Raw genomic sequence first — 14,206 nt, 5'->3', positions numbered from 1 at the left:
CAACCAAATATTGAGTCTTGTGATAAAATCATGAGACTTGACAGTGTGGTTCCCACAGTGCCCAAACAAATCAGTCCTGCCCTGCAAAGTGTGGTGGGCTGGGGCTCAGCCACTGCTGTTGTTACCCCTCCTGTTCCCCTTTTCTGAATAAGCAAAAGGCTTCCAGCTCCTTCTCTTGCACTTGGCCCTGTGCTCTTCCTCCCGCCTAGTATGTGGAGTAGTAGCTCAGAACCTACTCTGTTCTCACTTCCCTTCCTCTCTTGTGAACACAGCTGCAGCTCTAGATGCTCCCTGTCCACTCCTCTCACTTCCTGAAAAACAACTAGCAATGCCTAAGCTGCTTTTCCCACTCCTCTCCTGTTGAAGGGAGCATCACTTCTCTCCCCTTATTTGAATGCTGCCAAAGCTGGGGCTGCCTTCCCTCTGCTGAATTCATAACCTCTGTAAACCATCCCTTCATCCGTTGCTCCAACCTTTACTTATTTGTGTGTATGTGAAATTTTATCTTGACTTCTTTTTCTTTTTTTTCCCCCACATGTGACATCCCATCATTCTTTGCTATATCGCTTCTATTAACATTCCATTTGGGATCTCTGTTGCTAAAGCTGTTCCAATTTGTGTAGGGTTCTTTGTCAAAGGATGTGACTCTACTTAAAATAACAGCATTAATGTGCCCTTTCAGAAGGGATTAGATAATAATGGTTTGTGAAAATTCCATTTGGGATGGTGGATTGTTTTCCAGGGTGACACTTATGCCATCAGATGTTTGAATTTTATCATCTCTACCTGTAAATGTCTTGTGCTCCAAAAATTGAATTAAAAACCTCAAATCCAACACAATGAGCAGTTTTTAAAATTACTGTTTTGACCACAAAAACTTGCTAGTCCATGAAAATAACAAATACAACATGGATATATATTTAGAATCCCTCTCCTTTGTTTACCCTATTGCAAATATGTTTGCTTAAAAGCAATAAGAGTTTATAGTCAAACTTTGCAATCCAGAGTTTCACATAAAATGTATAACAGAGTACCCAGATGGCAAATGCTGATATGTAAATCTAAAACATGAAAATTTCCACTGGGGGCCAGATGGTGGCTTAATGTGAACTGTTTAACATTTTATGCTTATCTTATTAAAACTGCCTTTACAAGACTAAAGCTGTAGTAGTTAGCAGCGTGGTTTGGAAAAGACTCTGGAACAGCCTATCACTAAATGAACAAAAAAGCAAACACTGAGCAGAAGGCAACATTTGCTGCATGGACCACGGGAGAGAAAAGCAGATCCATGTCTGATTGGAGAGGTGGTTCTTCCTCCATTTATACATAGGTAAAGAAAAATCCCCCAAAATCATTGTTAGCCTTATTTTCAAAGGTACTGTGCACACACCGCTCCATTTGAAGCATGAAATACTTGGACTATGATACTGAGGGATGTGACATACACATTCAATAACCTAATGCTTTGTATTTTCCATTAAAACATATTTTTTGAGGTGTGGGAATTTACTTTTTATATATTTTTTTAAAAGACCTAATCCTTTACCCTTAAAATCAGTGGGAGTTTTGCCCTTGACTTCAATGAGAGCAGGATTGAACTATTAGCCTAAACTAGGGAAAAATATCCCTGATGGAAAAACTAGTTCAGATAACAGATTATTTTCCGAATACTGAGATGGCCCAGCTTCTTCCTTCGGCATTCCTCTTTTTAGCTTTTGCCCAAACAATTATTTCCTCTGATATGATGCAAGAGCTTACACAACTGAGGAGAGAACAAACGGCCACTTGTGAAGTAAGTCACATGGTGAACCATTAGAGCCCTTACAGTAAATGCCTTCTGTATTAAGGATGTGGTAAGCAGGGCTCTAAAAAGGAGCAGTGACGTGTGTGTACACGTATCATTTATAAATCTGATATGGAATTCTTAATGCATTTAATTTAGTTTGGACATGAATGTGCACCTGCTGTTCCCATCAGCACTTCCACTTGAACCTTTCTGGCTTAACATATCACACACACACATTTGTAGAAAATATATGTTCATTAGAAAATAACTGTTAAGAGTCAGATACGTATATTAAAATAGTTTTAATCAAACCACTTCAGAGTAGACTGTTAAGGGTTTCCTATATTTTGACCTGATGCTTTGGAATAATGCACAAAATTCTGTACATTTTGTTGAGTATTATTGCCATTATCAAATTATTGGCTTACAATGTTAAAATACATATAGCATATTTAAATATCTTGCTAGTGGAAATTTGACATCTAAAATAATATCTTGAGTAGAACATGACCCTCCCCCAGGAACCAAATTTGCTTGAATTTTTACTAGTGTTAAAGTTTTATGACAGGTTTCAGAGTAACTGCCGTGTTAGTCTGTATTCGCAAAAAGAAAAGGAGTACTTGTGGTACCTTAGAGACTAACCAATTTATTTGAGCATAAGCTTTCGTGAGCTAACAGCTCACTTCATCGTTCCAGTGAACTCCAAAGCCCTTTTCTTTTATAGACTACATAGAATTAATTTTGTCTATTGAAACACCTCAAGCACTTTTTAGGATAGGTGCAGCTTGTGTAAGTAAAGTATTTTCTGAAAAAAAGCAGTCACCTCCTGAGGGGAACACAGCAACTGTGTAACAAAATATAGCAATGCTGCACAACAGTTTTAGATAGAGAGAATTCAGATGTGCAGAGTGTAACTAACAGTTTTGGAATGCAGTCAGGACACTGGGACTAACCATCCTCTTATGAAAAGTGGGAGATGCTTAGTGACCTCAGATGGTCAGTACTCTAACTTACTTGTCCAAAAGACAGCACAACTGAACCTCTATTATTATGATCCTGCATTCCTTCTAAATGATTCAGAAGATTGCTTACTGAGATGCCTAAACTGCTTCTTTGAGCAGCTGGAGTTTATTTGGAGGTCTCCCATTGGAGGTCTCCCACCCAAGTACTGATCCAGATCAGCACTGCTCATTTTGAGATTAGAAGCCCACAGCCTGAAGTGGCTTGGCTGATGGCTTTAGGACAGTGGTTTTCAACTTGTGGTCCATGGACCCCTGGGGGTCTGCAGACTATGTCTAAGAAGTCCATGAAAGGTGAAAATAAATATGAAAATAAAGTTTCAGATCCCAGAAAAGGCATTCTGTTTTTCTGATCAATCAAAACTATGTGAATACCCCCTCCTACAGGTCAGAACCTGGAAGTGATGTTACCATAGAAGCCCACAGTTTAGCACCCTTTCTCCTGCTGCCAAGCATGTGCAACATTTATAGCTGAATTCTGTTCAGTTGCTTTTCAGTCTAAGACCTCTATGGTAGGGGACCGCGGACCACAGGTTGAATTTCCAAAGGGGTCCACACCTCTATTTGAAATGTTTTGGGGGTCCTCAAATGAAGAAAAGTTGAAAACCACTACTTTAGGAGATGCATTTTCATATTTAAGCTATGGGTTTCTCCTCTAAAGAGAACAAAGTGTACCTCCCACATTCTCTCTTTCTGATCAGTTTTGTTGAAATTTAAACTGAAACTGATTAACAGTTCTGTAGTTCCAATGGCCTAGTCTGTTGGAGACCAGGGAGAAATAGAGCTCTGTTGATTTATCTCATGCCCACACATCATGAAAAATGTTTTGAGTCACAAATTGTCATGGTGCCTTGTAAATCAATAATTCAGAAACGTGCCCTAAAATCCAGATCCTGCAGGTTTGTCCAGAACATATTGCAAATGCTCTGACACTAAAAAGGAGTTTCAAATCTGCTACAAGAAAAGAAGATGAGCAGCTGGTAAACTACTGGCCCTTAATGAAGCCATACCATATTACAATATCTTCATTTACTGCACAATTTAGTTAGGTTTACCCTGCCAATCTGGAGAGACCAAACCACTGCCTTGGACAGCCACTCTAATTTCAGCTTCTTCACTGCTGGCCATAAAGCAGAATTTAGTCTCTCACAGTTAGGTATATCAAATACGTATGTAAATATGTACTAATGCATATATTCTGTATTACAAGCAGGTATCCTAAATATACCAATTAATTAAAAACAATCAGTTCCTTAATAATCGTTAGAAATCATAATTCCTTCTAACCCTAAGTATTGCTACTAATGGTACAGAGAAGATTTCAGTGAAGAAATCAAAGATTATTGAACTTATCTGTGGTTCAAAATGGACTTTCATTAAAATGTTGGCCTTAAACTTGTGCCCTAGTTGAAGCTAGTTTATAAAGTTAAGAAAAGTTATTGGTTTACTATTTTGGCAAGGTAAATTATCCCAAGTTCTGGGATTGCTATCTGAACTGGAACAATTTTGATTTAATTAAGTGAATGTTGGTGTAATATTACTGTTGTATTAACGTGATGCAAATGCTCAGGACTAAGCAGTGAGTTTGCATGTGTCTACGATTGAAGTGTAGTTTACTCCTTTTTTTTTTTCCTGAAGCATACAGTTGCCTTATCTTTTCCATTCATAAATTAGTCTTTTTTTTTATTATATCACAGACATTAGCACTATATGTCCATAAACTATGTTCCATCATCTTAATTAATTTCTTGGTTGATGATCTCTTGGGATGTTTGATTTTGTTCACACTAAAATATACCCAAAATTTCAGCCTCTAAAAATTCTGAATATTTGAACACTAGAAAATGCATATTGATATAATTTTCATTAACTAAAAAGGGAAAGTATATAACCAAACAAAATTCATTGATCAAATGGCATTTTCTAAATGGTGGAACTTACTTTAGTTATATCCTGAGACATCACAGAGTTGCACTTTCCAAATTAAATATATATGGGGATTCTGACTTCAAAGGTTGTTGCCTCTTTATAAGCTCTCTCTATTAAGTGATGAGCCCGAACCACAATTGTCAGATTTGGCACCTACTGATTTATACAAACTGTGCTAATCCATCTCTGGAACACTTTTGGTATGGTTGACCTGGTTTAACCTTTAAACTACAAATCTGTAATTATTATTATTAATAATTGTGTGTTTAGTGAAAATTCCTCCAGGTACAATGGTAGTAAGATTGGTGACTTTGAAATTCTGTAGCCTCTAATGAATATTCATTTTTAATAGTATGAAGGAACAGAACTTTTTTTTTAACTTATATTTTACAATATATAGATAGTGATTAATTGTCATTACTCAACATCTTACAATATATTTTTAGTCAACTTTGAAATTTTATGCAATACATACAGAAACAATTCACCCAGCTGATATTAAGTCACATGTCTCTTAATTCTTCCTCTATCTTCATGCTTTCTAATAGCTAATTAAGTAGGAAGGATTTCTTTATGCCCTTCTGGCTGGCTGACAAATGACCACATCTCACAAATTGTATGCATTACAGTAACCAACTGTAATGTGTTGATTATTGATGCGCTTTATGAGGAAACATTTTTTGTGTGTGTGTGCATACAAGCACAATGAGAAAACAGCCTATTCACGTTTTTTATATAAAACTGGGAGCTGTTTTAGAAAGAGAACAAAATCCATGCTTGGAATTAGAAATAAACATACATTTTGCTTAGGTGATTTGGTAGGCCTGAAAACCTCAGATAGTTACACAAGTTTAACTGTTTAGTACAGAATTACTATGCTTTAACTTTTTAAACAAATTTTGCTGTAGAGGCGTCTGTCCTTTTAAAAAATTATCATCTTTCCTATCCACAGGACATGAACTTGATTGACATTCTTTGGAGGCAAGATATAGACCTTGGGGCAAGACGTGAAGTTTTTGATTTTAGTCAAAGACAGAAGGAATATGAACTCGAAAAGCAGAAGAAACTTGAAAAGGAGAGACAAGAACAGCTCCAAAAAGAGCAAGAAAAAGCTTTACTGGCTCAGCTGCAGCTGGATGAAGAAACAGGTGAATTTATTCCCATTCAGCCTGCCCAGCACATTGAGTCAGACAACACAGGCATGCCAACCAATTTTTCAAAGGTAAAAAACAGTATTTTTTTCTCTTATGCTGATATATATCATGTATATGTGTCTTCATTATTCCTCCTTGTGAATAAGATGATAAAACTGCTGGTTACCTAAACTTAGTTTGTATTTGTAGAGGGAGGAATCTTCACAGTCATCCAAAAATAAACTTAATACATTTTTTCCATATCTTTCCTATGTAGACTACGCATATTTCAAAACCAGAAGCAGATGCCTTGTCCTTTGATGACTGCATGCAGCTTTTGGCAGAAACATTCTCGTATGTAGATGATGATGAGGTAAAATATCAACCTAATGCTTAGTATAGTTGGAGGGGTTTTGCGGGGGGGAGGCAATGATAACACATCTGCTCTTGCACAACTTTATTCTCAAGTTTTTTTTTTTACTTCTGTTATTATGATGAGTCTTTTAATGGAATATTTTCACATTATTGTACTATATTAGGCAAAATACAGTGATTTATATGTATCTAATACTCTTTCAAGGGACACGTGTGGATCTGTTATATGGGAATAATACAGAGAGCACCAAGAATTACTTTTTCTTGATGCCTTACCAAGTTATGTATATTTATAAAATTCCAGGTTTCTTCGGCTGCATTTCAAGTGTTGGTACCTGCTCATGTAGATAGCGATGCAATCTTCATTACTACTAATCAGACTCAGCCACCTGAATCATCAGTCCTTCAATCTTCTGTTGCTGAAGTAGATAATATGCAAAACATAGAGCAAGTCTGGGAAGAATTACTGTCCATTCCAGAACTACAGGTAAGGGTTAATGTAAGCAGCAGCTGAAAGAATCCCAGAGTATTCTGGGACAATGTCTCCAAAGAATTCAGAACAATAACAGTGCAGTCATTCTTAAGGAATGGTAACAAGCCCATCAGGCTAGTAGCTGCAGAGTTTTTGTAAATTAGTGTTTGCTTTAATAAGAAATACATTGAGCATCTAAACTATAATTAATCAAAAGCAGTGTAAGAGGGGAGACTTCAAGAGAAGAGGGTTATTTACCTAATACTGTGTGAAAATTATATTCTGTCTTCCTGGCCATAATGTTTCTATTTTTACTGATACTTGAGCTGGCTCTGTGTTAAATACAGAAACCTGTTACTGCACTGTCATGTTTGAAATTTTACCTGCAGAAATGTGAGGAACCTCTAAATTATGGTTCCTACAGCAACCATTAGTCTATCCCCAGATACTACTCTAAAAGTATTTGTGGTATAATGTTTAACTTTATATTATTTACATTATTATATTACAGTATATATAAAATACAAAACAGAATATTGCATATGCGGTGGGGGTTATAACTTGGCATTTCTTGATTGTCTTTGCAATTAGAAACTTTGAAGTTGTTTTTATTTAGATTTTGCATTTACCTTCCACCGTGGGAGAAAAAAGCTTTTAAAAGAATAGTATTGGTATATTCGAGACTAATTATGGCTGCTTGTTCTATGAAAACATTATTTGTATTTCAGTTGCAGTCAAACTCTGTTAGGTGCTGTACATGCGGTGAATATGTCAAGCTAAAAATCAATTTGCTCTTTTACTAATCTGAGCATTTCAGAGACTAGCTTATTTATTTAATCACCTCTGCTGTGTTTTTACTTGAACTTCACCCAAATTGGACTGTAAAATTAGACTAGTTTATTTTTCATTATTTATTTTAATGTTTTTCACAAGCACAAAGCTGCTGTTTTTTTGGATTGCAAACTGATCAAAGGAATGCTTAAAAGGACACTGTCAATGTGAAAGCAAGTCCATTTAACAAAACTTAGTTAGAAAGTAACATCAGGTACTACATCTGCTCTGACCCTATCGCTAATTTTTGTGTTTTTCACAATTAATTTTTCTGTGGTGGTTGGTTGTTTTTTTTTTTTTGGTGTGGGTTTTTTTTTTTCCCCCCAATCTTCCCTTTTGTTTGTGTGAAAGACCCACACAACCAAAACAGGGAATTGAGTGACTATACAGGGGCAACAATGAAACTGACAATACAAAAAGTAAACCAAAAAAAGAAAAAACCCTTAAATGTCACTATTATAATTCTGAAGTTGAACAAATTTTCTGGGAGAAGACAGAGATTTAAATTGAGGGTATCCCCTTTAAAGGATTAGTTTAATGAGTAAAGAAAAACCCAAAAGATTTCGTATCTGGTAAATCCTAGTTTAGGTATGATTTTTATTTGTGTTTAAACAATCCGTGTGTGGCCCTCTTTAAGAGGACCAGAATTATTTTTGTAATTGCCTAATTCTGAAAGGACAGAAGGCATACTTTGATACCAGCTTCCTTCCATAAATGTTAAGATTGCTACCCTGTTGGAAAGAATGTTGTTTTTGTAGCCAATAAAGCCCATCAAAATAATAGTCTTCAACACTTACACTAATGTTAACCAGCTTAACTAAAAGTATGTGGGTTGAATTAATGTTTGTAAAGCCCCATGTTAGTACTGTTTATTACATAGTAAATTAAATTTCTCTGCACCAAACAGCTGCTTCATTGAGTACCACCTAAAAGACCAAAGATCTCGTAAAAATCTTTTCCATAGTTTGACATTTAAGGGATAGTTGTTTGCTAATATCATTCAGTAAATCGTATGCTGTGACTTTAAGTTGCTGTATTAATGTTAAATCTATTTGTATTATAGTGTTGCTTAAGGCGTATTCAGATTCGGCAGCACCAGGATCCATATTGGCAATTTACCAGAGCAGGAGGGATGCATCTAGCTTCCATATAATGGGAGCATATTGCAGCAAGTCTTTATTTTGGTTTATTGGTATGATTTTGGGACACTACAGGTGCCAGAATGCTATATTATCTACCTGGTGACTCTGCTGAGAACAAAAAGATTCATCCTCTGCTAGGACTTGCAGTCCCCAGAGACTGACCCTTTGTAATAAAATAAGCACAGCAGTGGGCAGTGCTATGACCACCCAAGTTATATAGCAATGCTTTAATGGCCATTTTATGTGTACTGTGTATTGATCTCAGAAGGGCAATATTAAATTTGTGGATATAGATATCAAAATATGTTGTGAATTTATTATTGATAAACTTCTCTTTGTAACATTTCTTCATATAGTGTCTTAACATTGAAAATGATAACCTGGCTGAAGTAACCACTATTGCAAACCCAGAAACCAAGCCATCAGAGATTCACAGCAACTTCTACAGCTCATCATCCATTACTGTTAATTGCAATTCAGATTTCCTCAACACTTTTGAGGATTCCTTTTCTAGCATCCAACCACCAGAAGACCTCAGTCAGCTGGGACTGGACTCTTTAGATACCACTTCATGTTTAAGCTCCAACTTTTCTGAAGATTTCTACTCCACCTTCGTTGATCCAAAGGTGAATGGTGACACAGCAGCACCACATGTTGTCAGTGAGTCATTTGCTGAAATTCCATATGAACCTATTGATATTTCTGATTTCTCACTGTGTAAAGCTTTTAATGGTGACCATCAAGGAAATGCACCAGAATGTAATGATTCTGACTCTGGTATTTCATTGAACGCACATTCCAGTACTGCATCACCTGAACATTCTGTTGAATCATCTGTCTTTGGAGATGCAGCTTTTGGATACAGTGATTCTGAAATGGAAGAAATGGAGAGTGCTCCTGGAAGTCTGCAACAGAGCAATGCTCAAATGTATTCATTGCAGTTCCATGATCCAGTCTCTCCTTCCCTGGGGCCAAGCACTCAAAAGTCCGATCTGCAATGTGTAAATACACCAAAGAGAGAACTACCTGCTAGTCCAGGCCACCCCAAAGCTCCATTTACAAGAGATAAACCTTCACGCTACCTTGAAGCTCATTTCACAAGAGATGAGCAAAGAGCAAAAGCTCTGCATATCCCTTTCTCTGTAGAAAAAATCATCAACCTTCCTGTGGATGACTTCAATGAAATGATGTCTAAGGAGCAGTTCAATGAGGCCCAGCTTGCACTTATTCGAGATATACGCAGGAGAGGCAAGAATAAAGTGGCTGCTCAAAACTGCCGTAAAAGGAAACTGGAAAACATAGTGGAACTGGAGCAAGACTTGGGTCGTTTAAAGGATGAAAAAGAGAAATTGCTTAAAGAAAAAGGAGAGAATGACAAAAGCATCCGTCTAATGAAAAAGCAGCTTACCAACTTGTATCTTGAGGTCTTCAGCATGCTACATGATGAAAATGGAAAGCCTTACTCTCCCAGTGAATACTCACTGCAGCAAACAAAAGATGGCAGCATCTTCCTTGTTCCTAAAAGCAAGAAGCCAGAGACTAAATTTTGACAGGCAAGGAAGCTAACTGGCTTTGACAGAGCTGGTATTTTTATTCTAATAGCTTTTACTGTGATGTGAAATGCAGAATTGTTATATTTTAAAGTGATTCTATGCAAATATATATCTAAAGTTAATAACTAGTAGATTAAATACACAAGTTAAAAAACTCTAATGCATATGTATGCAAAATGTGTAATCTCCTTTTTCTAACAGTCAATATTTCCTTCTTTATAGCACCACTTTGGCTAGTTTCTGTATGAGTGTAAATATTTAAAGACATCTTATTTATATACTGTTCTATCTCATCTGTTATATTCATAGATTTATATGAAATAAATATATATATATATGATTTTAGCTGGCTAAATACAATTGGTCTTGCAACAGATTATGACTTCAGACATTTTTATAAATATAAATTGAATAATGTTTGCCACTTTTCTTATATATTTTTATTTGCTTTACATTTAAAATAAAAGCTTTACTTTAGTATACAAGTTGATAAAGTATATTATTTTGATTTGTCTTAATAATTTGTGAAATCTTTTTTTTAACTGCACACCATTCATGTTTACTTCCCCTAAATAGGTTATTCACTAACTTACAAACTTTCACTTTTTTTTACAAAGATGAGCCATCATATAAACAAGCTATATAATTATTAACTTGAAATGCAGTATACAACATTGTCAGCATTACTAAGGCCAGGTCTACACTACAGACCTATATTTGTATAACTGCGTTGCTCAGGGGCATGAAAAATCCACCCCCCTCCCCGAGCAACGTAATTATACTGATCGAAACGCACATCCTCCCCCCCCCCCACCATCACACACACACAAACACACACACACACACCCCCATGTAGAGAGCGCTATGTTGGCAGAAGAGGTGCTCCTGCCGACATACCTACCACCTCTTGGGGTAGTGGATTAACTACACTGACAAGAGAAGTCGGCAGTGCAGTCTGTACCAGTGTAACGTTTTATGTGTTAACTTGACTTACACTTCATATAAATTTTAACTACCTTTTTAAAGAGGTACTGTCACCTTTAATGTAAAAATCTCAAGTCTAACACTAATGCTTTTTGTTTATTTTTTTGCACTTTGCTAGGCTTAATGAAACTAGTCTGGTTAGTTTCACTTTCTAGTTCTGATGCTGTAGCACAAAGCTGCAGTGTTTTGTTTCACTACTGTAGAGAAATGTCAAGAGGCCAATGTGCTTGTTAAATTCCACCCCCTACAAACACTCATTCATATTAGATATTGTTTATTCTTTCCTGCCCATCCTCCCCACCATTATGGACTCCCCTTATTCTCTCCCTGTATCACACGGATATCATTTTTAAAAACTAAGCTTAGTGCATTTAAACTGCAGAAGTGCTGTCAAGGCTAATTCCCCACTCTGGCACTTCACATACAGAAGGTGAGGGCCTGCAAGGATTCTAAAAATTAATACTGGCCACTCCAGGCTTGTATTAAACTCCCAAGGTTACAGCTTTTCTCTGACCTGGGATTGGTAGATACTGTTAGCACCCAAGTGCAGAACCCCTTTGAGAGCCCAGGACGGTGCACTTGGGAATTCTTTCCGTGGGGTATCCTCAAGCCCTTTCACCAACATCCCCATTCCCAGGAAGAGCTGCGGGGGGGAGGGGGGGGGAGAATCAGCTGTTGCCACCAGCTAATTAAACAACGTGCACAAACCTCTTAAGACACACAAATCCAATTCTCTTCTTAAAAAAGGTAAATTTTATTAATTTAAAAAAAAAGAAAGAAAATACATCTGGGAACTCAGGCTACTGCTAGATTTTAAAAGAGCAACCATAAGAATTAAGCACTAAGAATAGCTTTCTTGAGGTCCAGCTTTAAAGGTTGCAAGCAAAAGAAAAACCTCTTGGGTTAGCCTAGAGGAATCTACAAGCCATAACTAATAAAAGGGATAAACCTAATTGCGCCTTCCTATATATTTCCTGATCTACTTACACGTCTGGGATTTTAAATGAGTAGTTTCTAGGTATGATGCTGATGATTTTTCATAGCTGGCCCAAGCTTCTTATAGCATAATTGCCTCTCCTAGGGTGACCAGATGTCCCAGTTTTATAGGGACAGTCCTGATTTTTGGGACTTTTTCTTATATAGGCTCCTATTACCCCCACCCCCGTCCCGATTTTTCACATTTGCTGTCTGGTCACCCTAGCCTCTCCCTGGGAGAACAACACAGATAGACAAAAAGGGAGTCTTGTTTCAAATTTTAAAAGTTCTAGCTTTTTTGGCCAGGTGCCCACTCATTTCCTTTTACCTATGTACAGCAGTGAGACTTCTCAACCCTTTACAGGTAGAGCAATTAGAGATCAGCTACTAAGACGGATTTTATAGCTTCTGGATGGCTGGGTGTCCATTAAAGGGATCTATCCCTCTCCCCCCTTTGTTTATCACAAGCACTGTTCCCTCTAAGCTGTGCATGTGTGCGTGCACACACAGATCCTAAACCCTGCGCACACGGCGAAACACCATGCACACAAAAATTTGCACAGAAGCACAACAATGTGCACAGAAGAATTTTTTTGCGCACACGGCCTGTCAAAAATTAGAGGGAACACTGATGGCAACTGTCCTTTAAAATTTAGCTTAAACTTTTTCTTTAAAAATCAACATTCCATGTTTACACCATTATTTTGTCTTTGAGAATTACTTATTAAACAAATTATTGTAATTATAGGTATTTTTAATCCATTTAATTAAAACTTTGTCTACATTACAAAGTTTTCAGTCCAGAAATTCTGTAAGATTTACAATGCTTGTTCAATTACTATGTTGTACATTTCCTGACTCTTCAGTCAATAAACATCATTTGTCACTGCTGTTAATTCATACTTCATAGAAAACTGTAGCACGCTGATCACTTACATTACAGCTGCCAAATGCATTCACTACTTGGGACTTATTGCTCTATTAAATAGAGAGCACTGTAGAATTTGAAAGTATGACTTATAAAGAATTGGGGCAAATAAGGAATATTGTTCAATTATACATCAACGCTTACGGATGGGACTCAGATCACAGTGGTAAATATACAAAATACATCATCTGAATTTTGAAACACATCTATACTATTCCTTTACAGTGACAACTGTTCAGACCTATACTTATCTGTTATCAGTTATTCTGCATCTTTGGGAGGGAAAATCCATTTTTTATTTAGTCTGATTGTAAAGTGGTGCTGGTGCATTAACCTTTTGAAGGTAATCTTTGCACAGATTCAGGTTTTTAACTATACTTGAGTCACGTGTCATACTAAACATTTGTCATTCAGCACTTTTCATAAAATGCAAAATACCAACTTGTTGTTGGCACCATAATCTAAATCCTCATAAAGTCAACTTCTTTATGGATTTTGTGATTGTTTTTAATGTTCCAGACTCCTTTTATATATAGATACCAAAAAAGTGAAAGGCCAGGGGGATGCTGTTGCATGACCTCATGGTCTCTTTCTTGTGGTTTAGCACAAGTTGGCAGAGTCCTTGGAATAATGATAGTGGCACAAGCTCAATAATATAACACATGTATATTACTGGAAGAGTGTGTAGAGGCAGCTCTCCTCTTGCTGCTGGTGTTGCTCACTCCACCTTGCAGTGTTACTTCCAATCCTATGTCCCCTCAGAGGTTGTCTAGGGGTGTAAACCCCCCATCCCCCCATACACACACAGACTGAGCTAGCATGGTAACCCAGAACGCAAACCATTCTTGCTAAACTCAAGCAATCAAAAATAATGAGACTGGCCAAAAAATCCTGAGTGCTCTTTAAGCAAAGACTACTGTGGGTTTGTGTGTGTGTGTGTGCGTTCGCTCTCTCAGATTCATTGGGTAAGGTGATTTTGGCCCCCAATGCAGGAGCTCCCACCTCCACATCTGCCCATCTCTTGACCAGCAATTAATCCTGTAGCCCCATCTCCAAACCACATCTGTCTCCTAGTCAAC

At 37.0% G+C, this 14,206-nt stretch overlaps 1 protein-coding gene across 4 annotated transcripts in view; it reads left to right on the top strand.

Annotated features, from left to right (window-relative positions):
- Positions 1 to 13,089, top strand: part of NFE2L2 (NFE2 like bZIP transcription factor 2) — a 44,437-nt gene extending 31,348 nt beyond the window's left edge. For 3 of the 4 annotated variants that reach the window (XM_073305983.2, XM_073305984.2, XM_073305986.2), the window contains 4 exons: positions 5,687 to 5,956; positions 6,145 to 6,240; positions 6,547 to 6,729; positions 9,044 to 13,089. In XM_073305983.2, the coding sequence (XP_073162084.1) occupies positions 5,687 to 5,956; positions 6,145 to 6,240; positions 6,547 to 6,729; positions 9,044 to 10,237 (1,743 nt within the window). In that variant the 3' untranslated portion in view covers positions 10,238 to 13,089. Of the gene's footprint in view, positions 1 to 1,155; positions 1,331 to 5,686; positions 5,957 to 6,144; positions 6,241 to 6,546; positions 6,730 to 9,043 lie in introns of all 4 variants that reach the window. The other variant, XM_073305985.2, reaches the window with a different exon arrangement.
- The last annotated feature ends 1,117 nt before the right edge of the window (positions 13,090 to 14,206 follow it).

This window comes from Lepidochelys kempii, chromosome 11 (genome assembly GCF_965140285.1).
Source record: "Lepidochelys kempii isolate rLepKem1 chromosome 11, rLepKem1.hap1, whole genome shotgun sequence".
NCBI classification, from domain to species: Eukaryota; Metazoa; Chordata; order Testudines; family Cheloniidae; genus Lepidochelys; species Lepidochelys kempii.
This window is presented reverse-complemented; position numbering and strand designations above follow the sequence as displayed.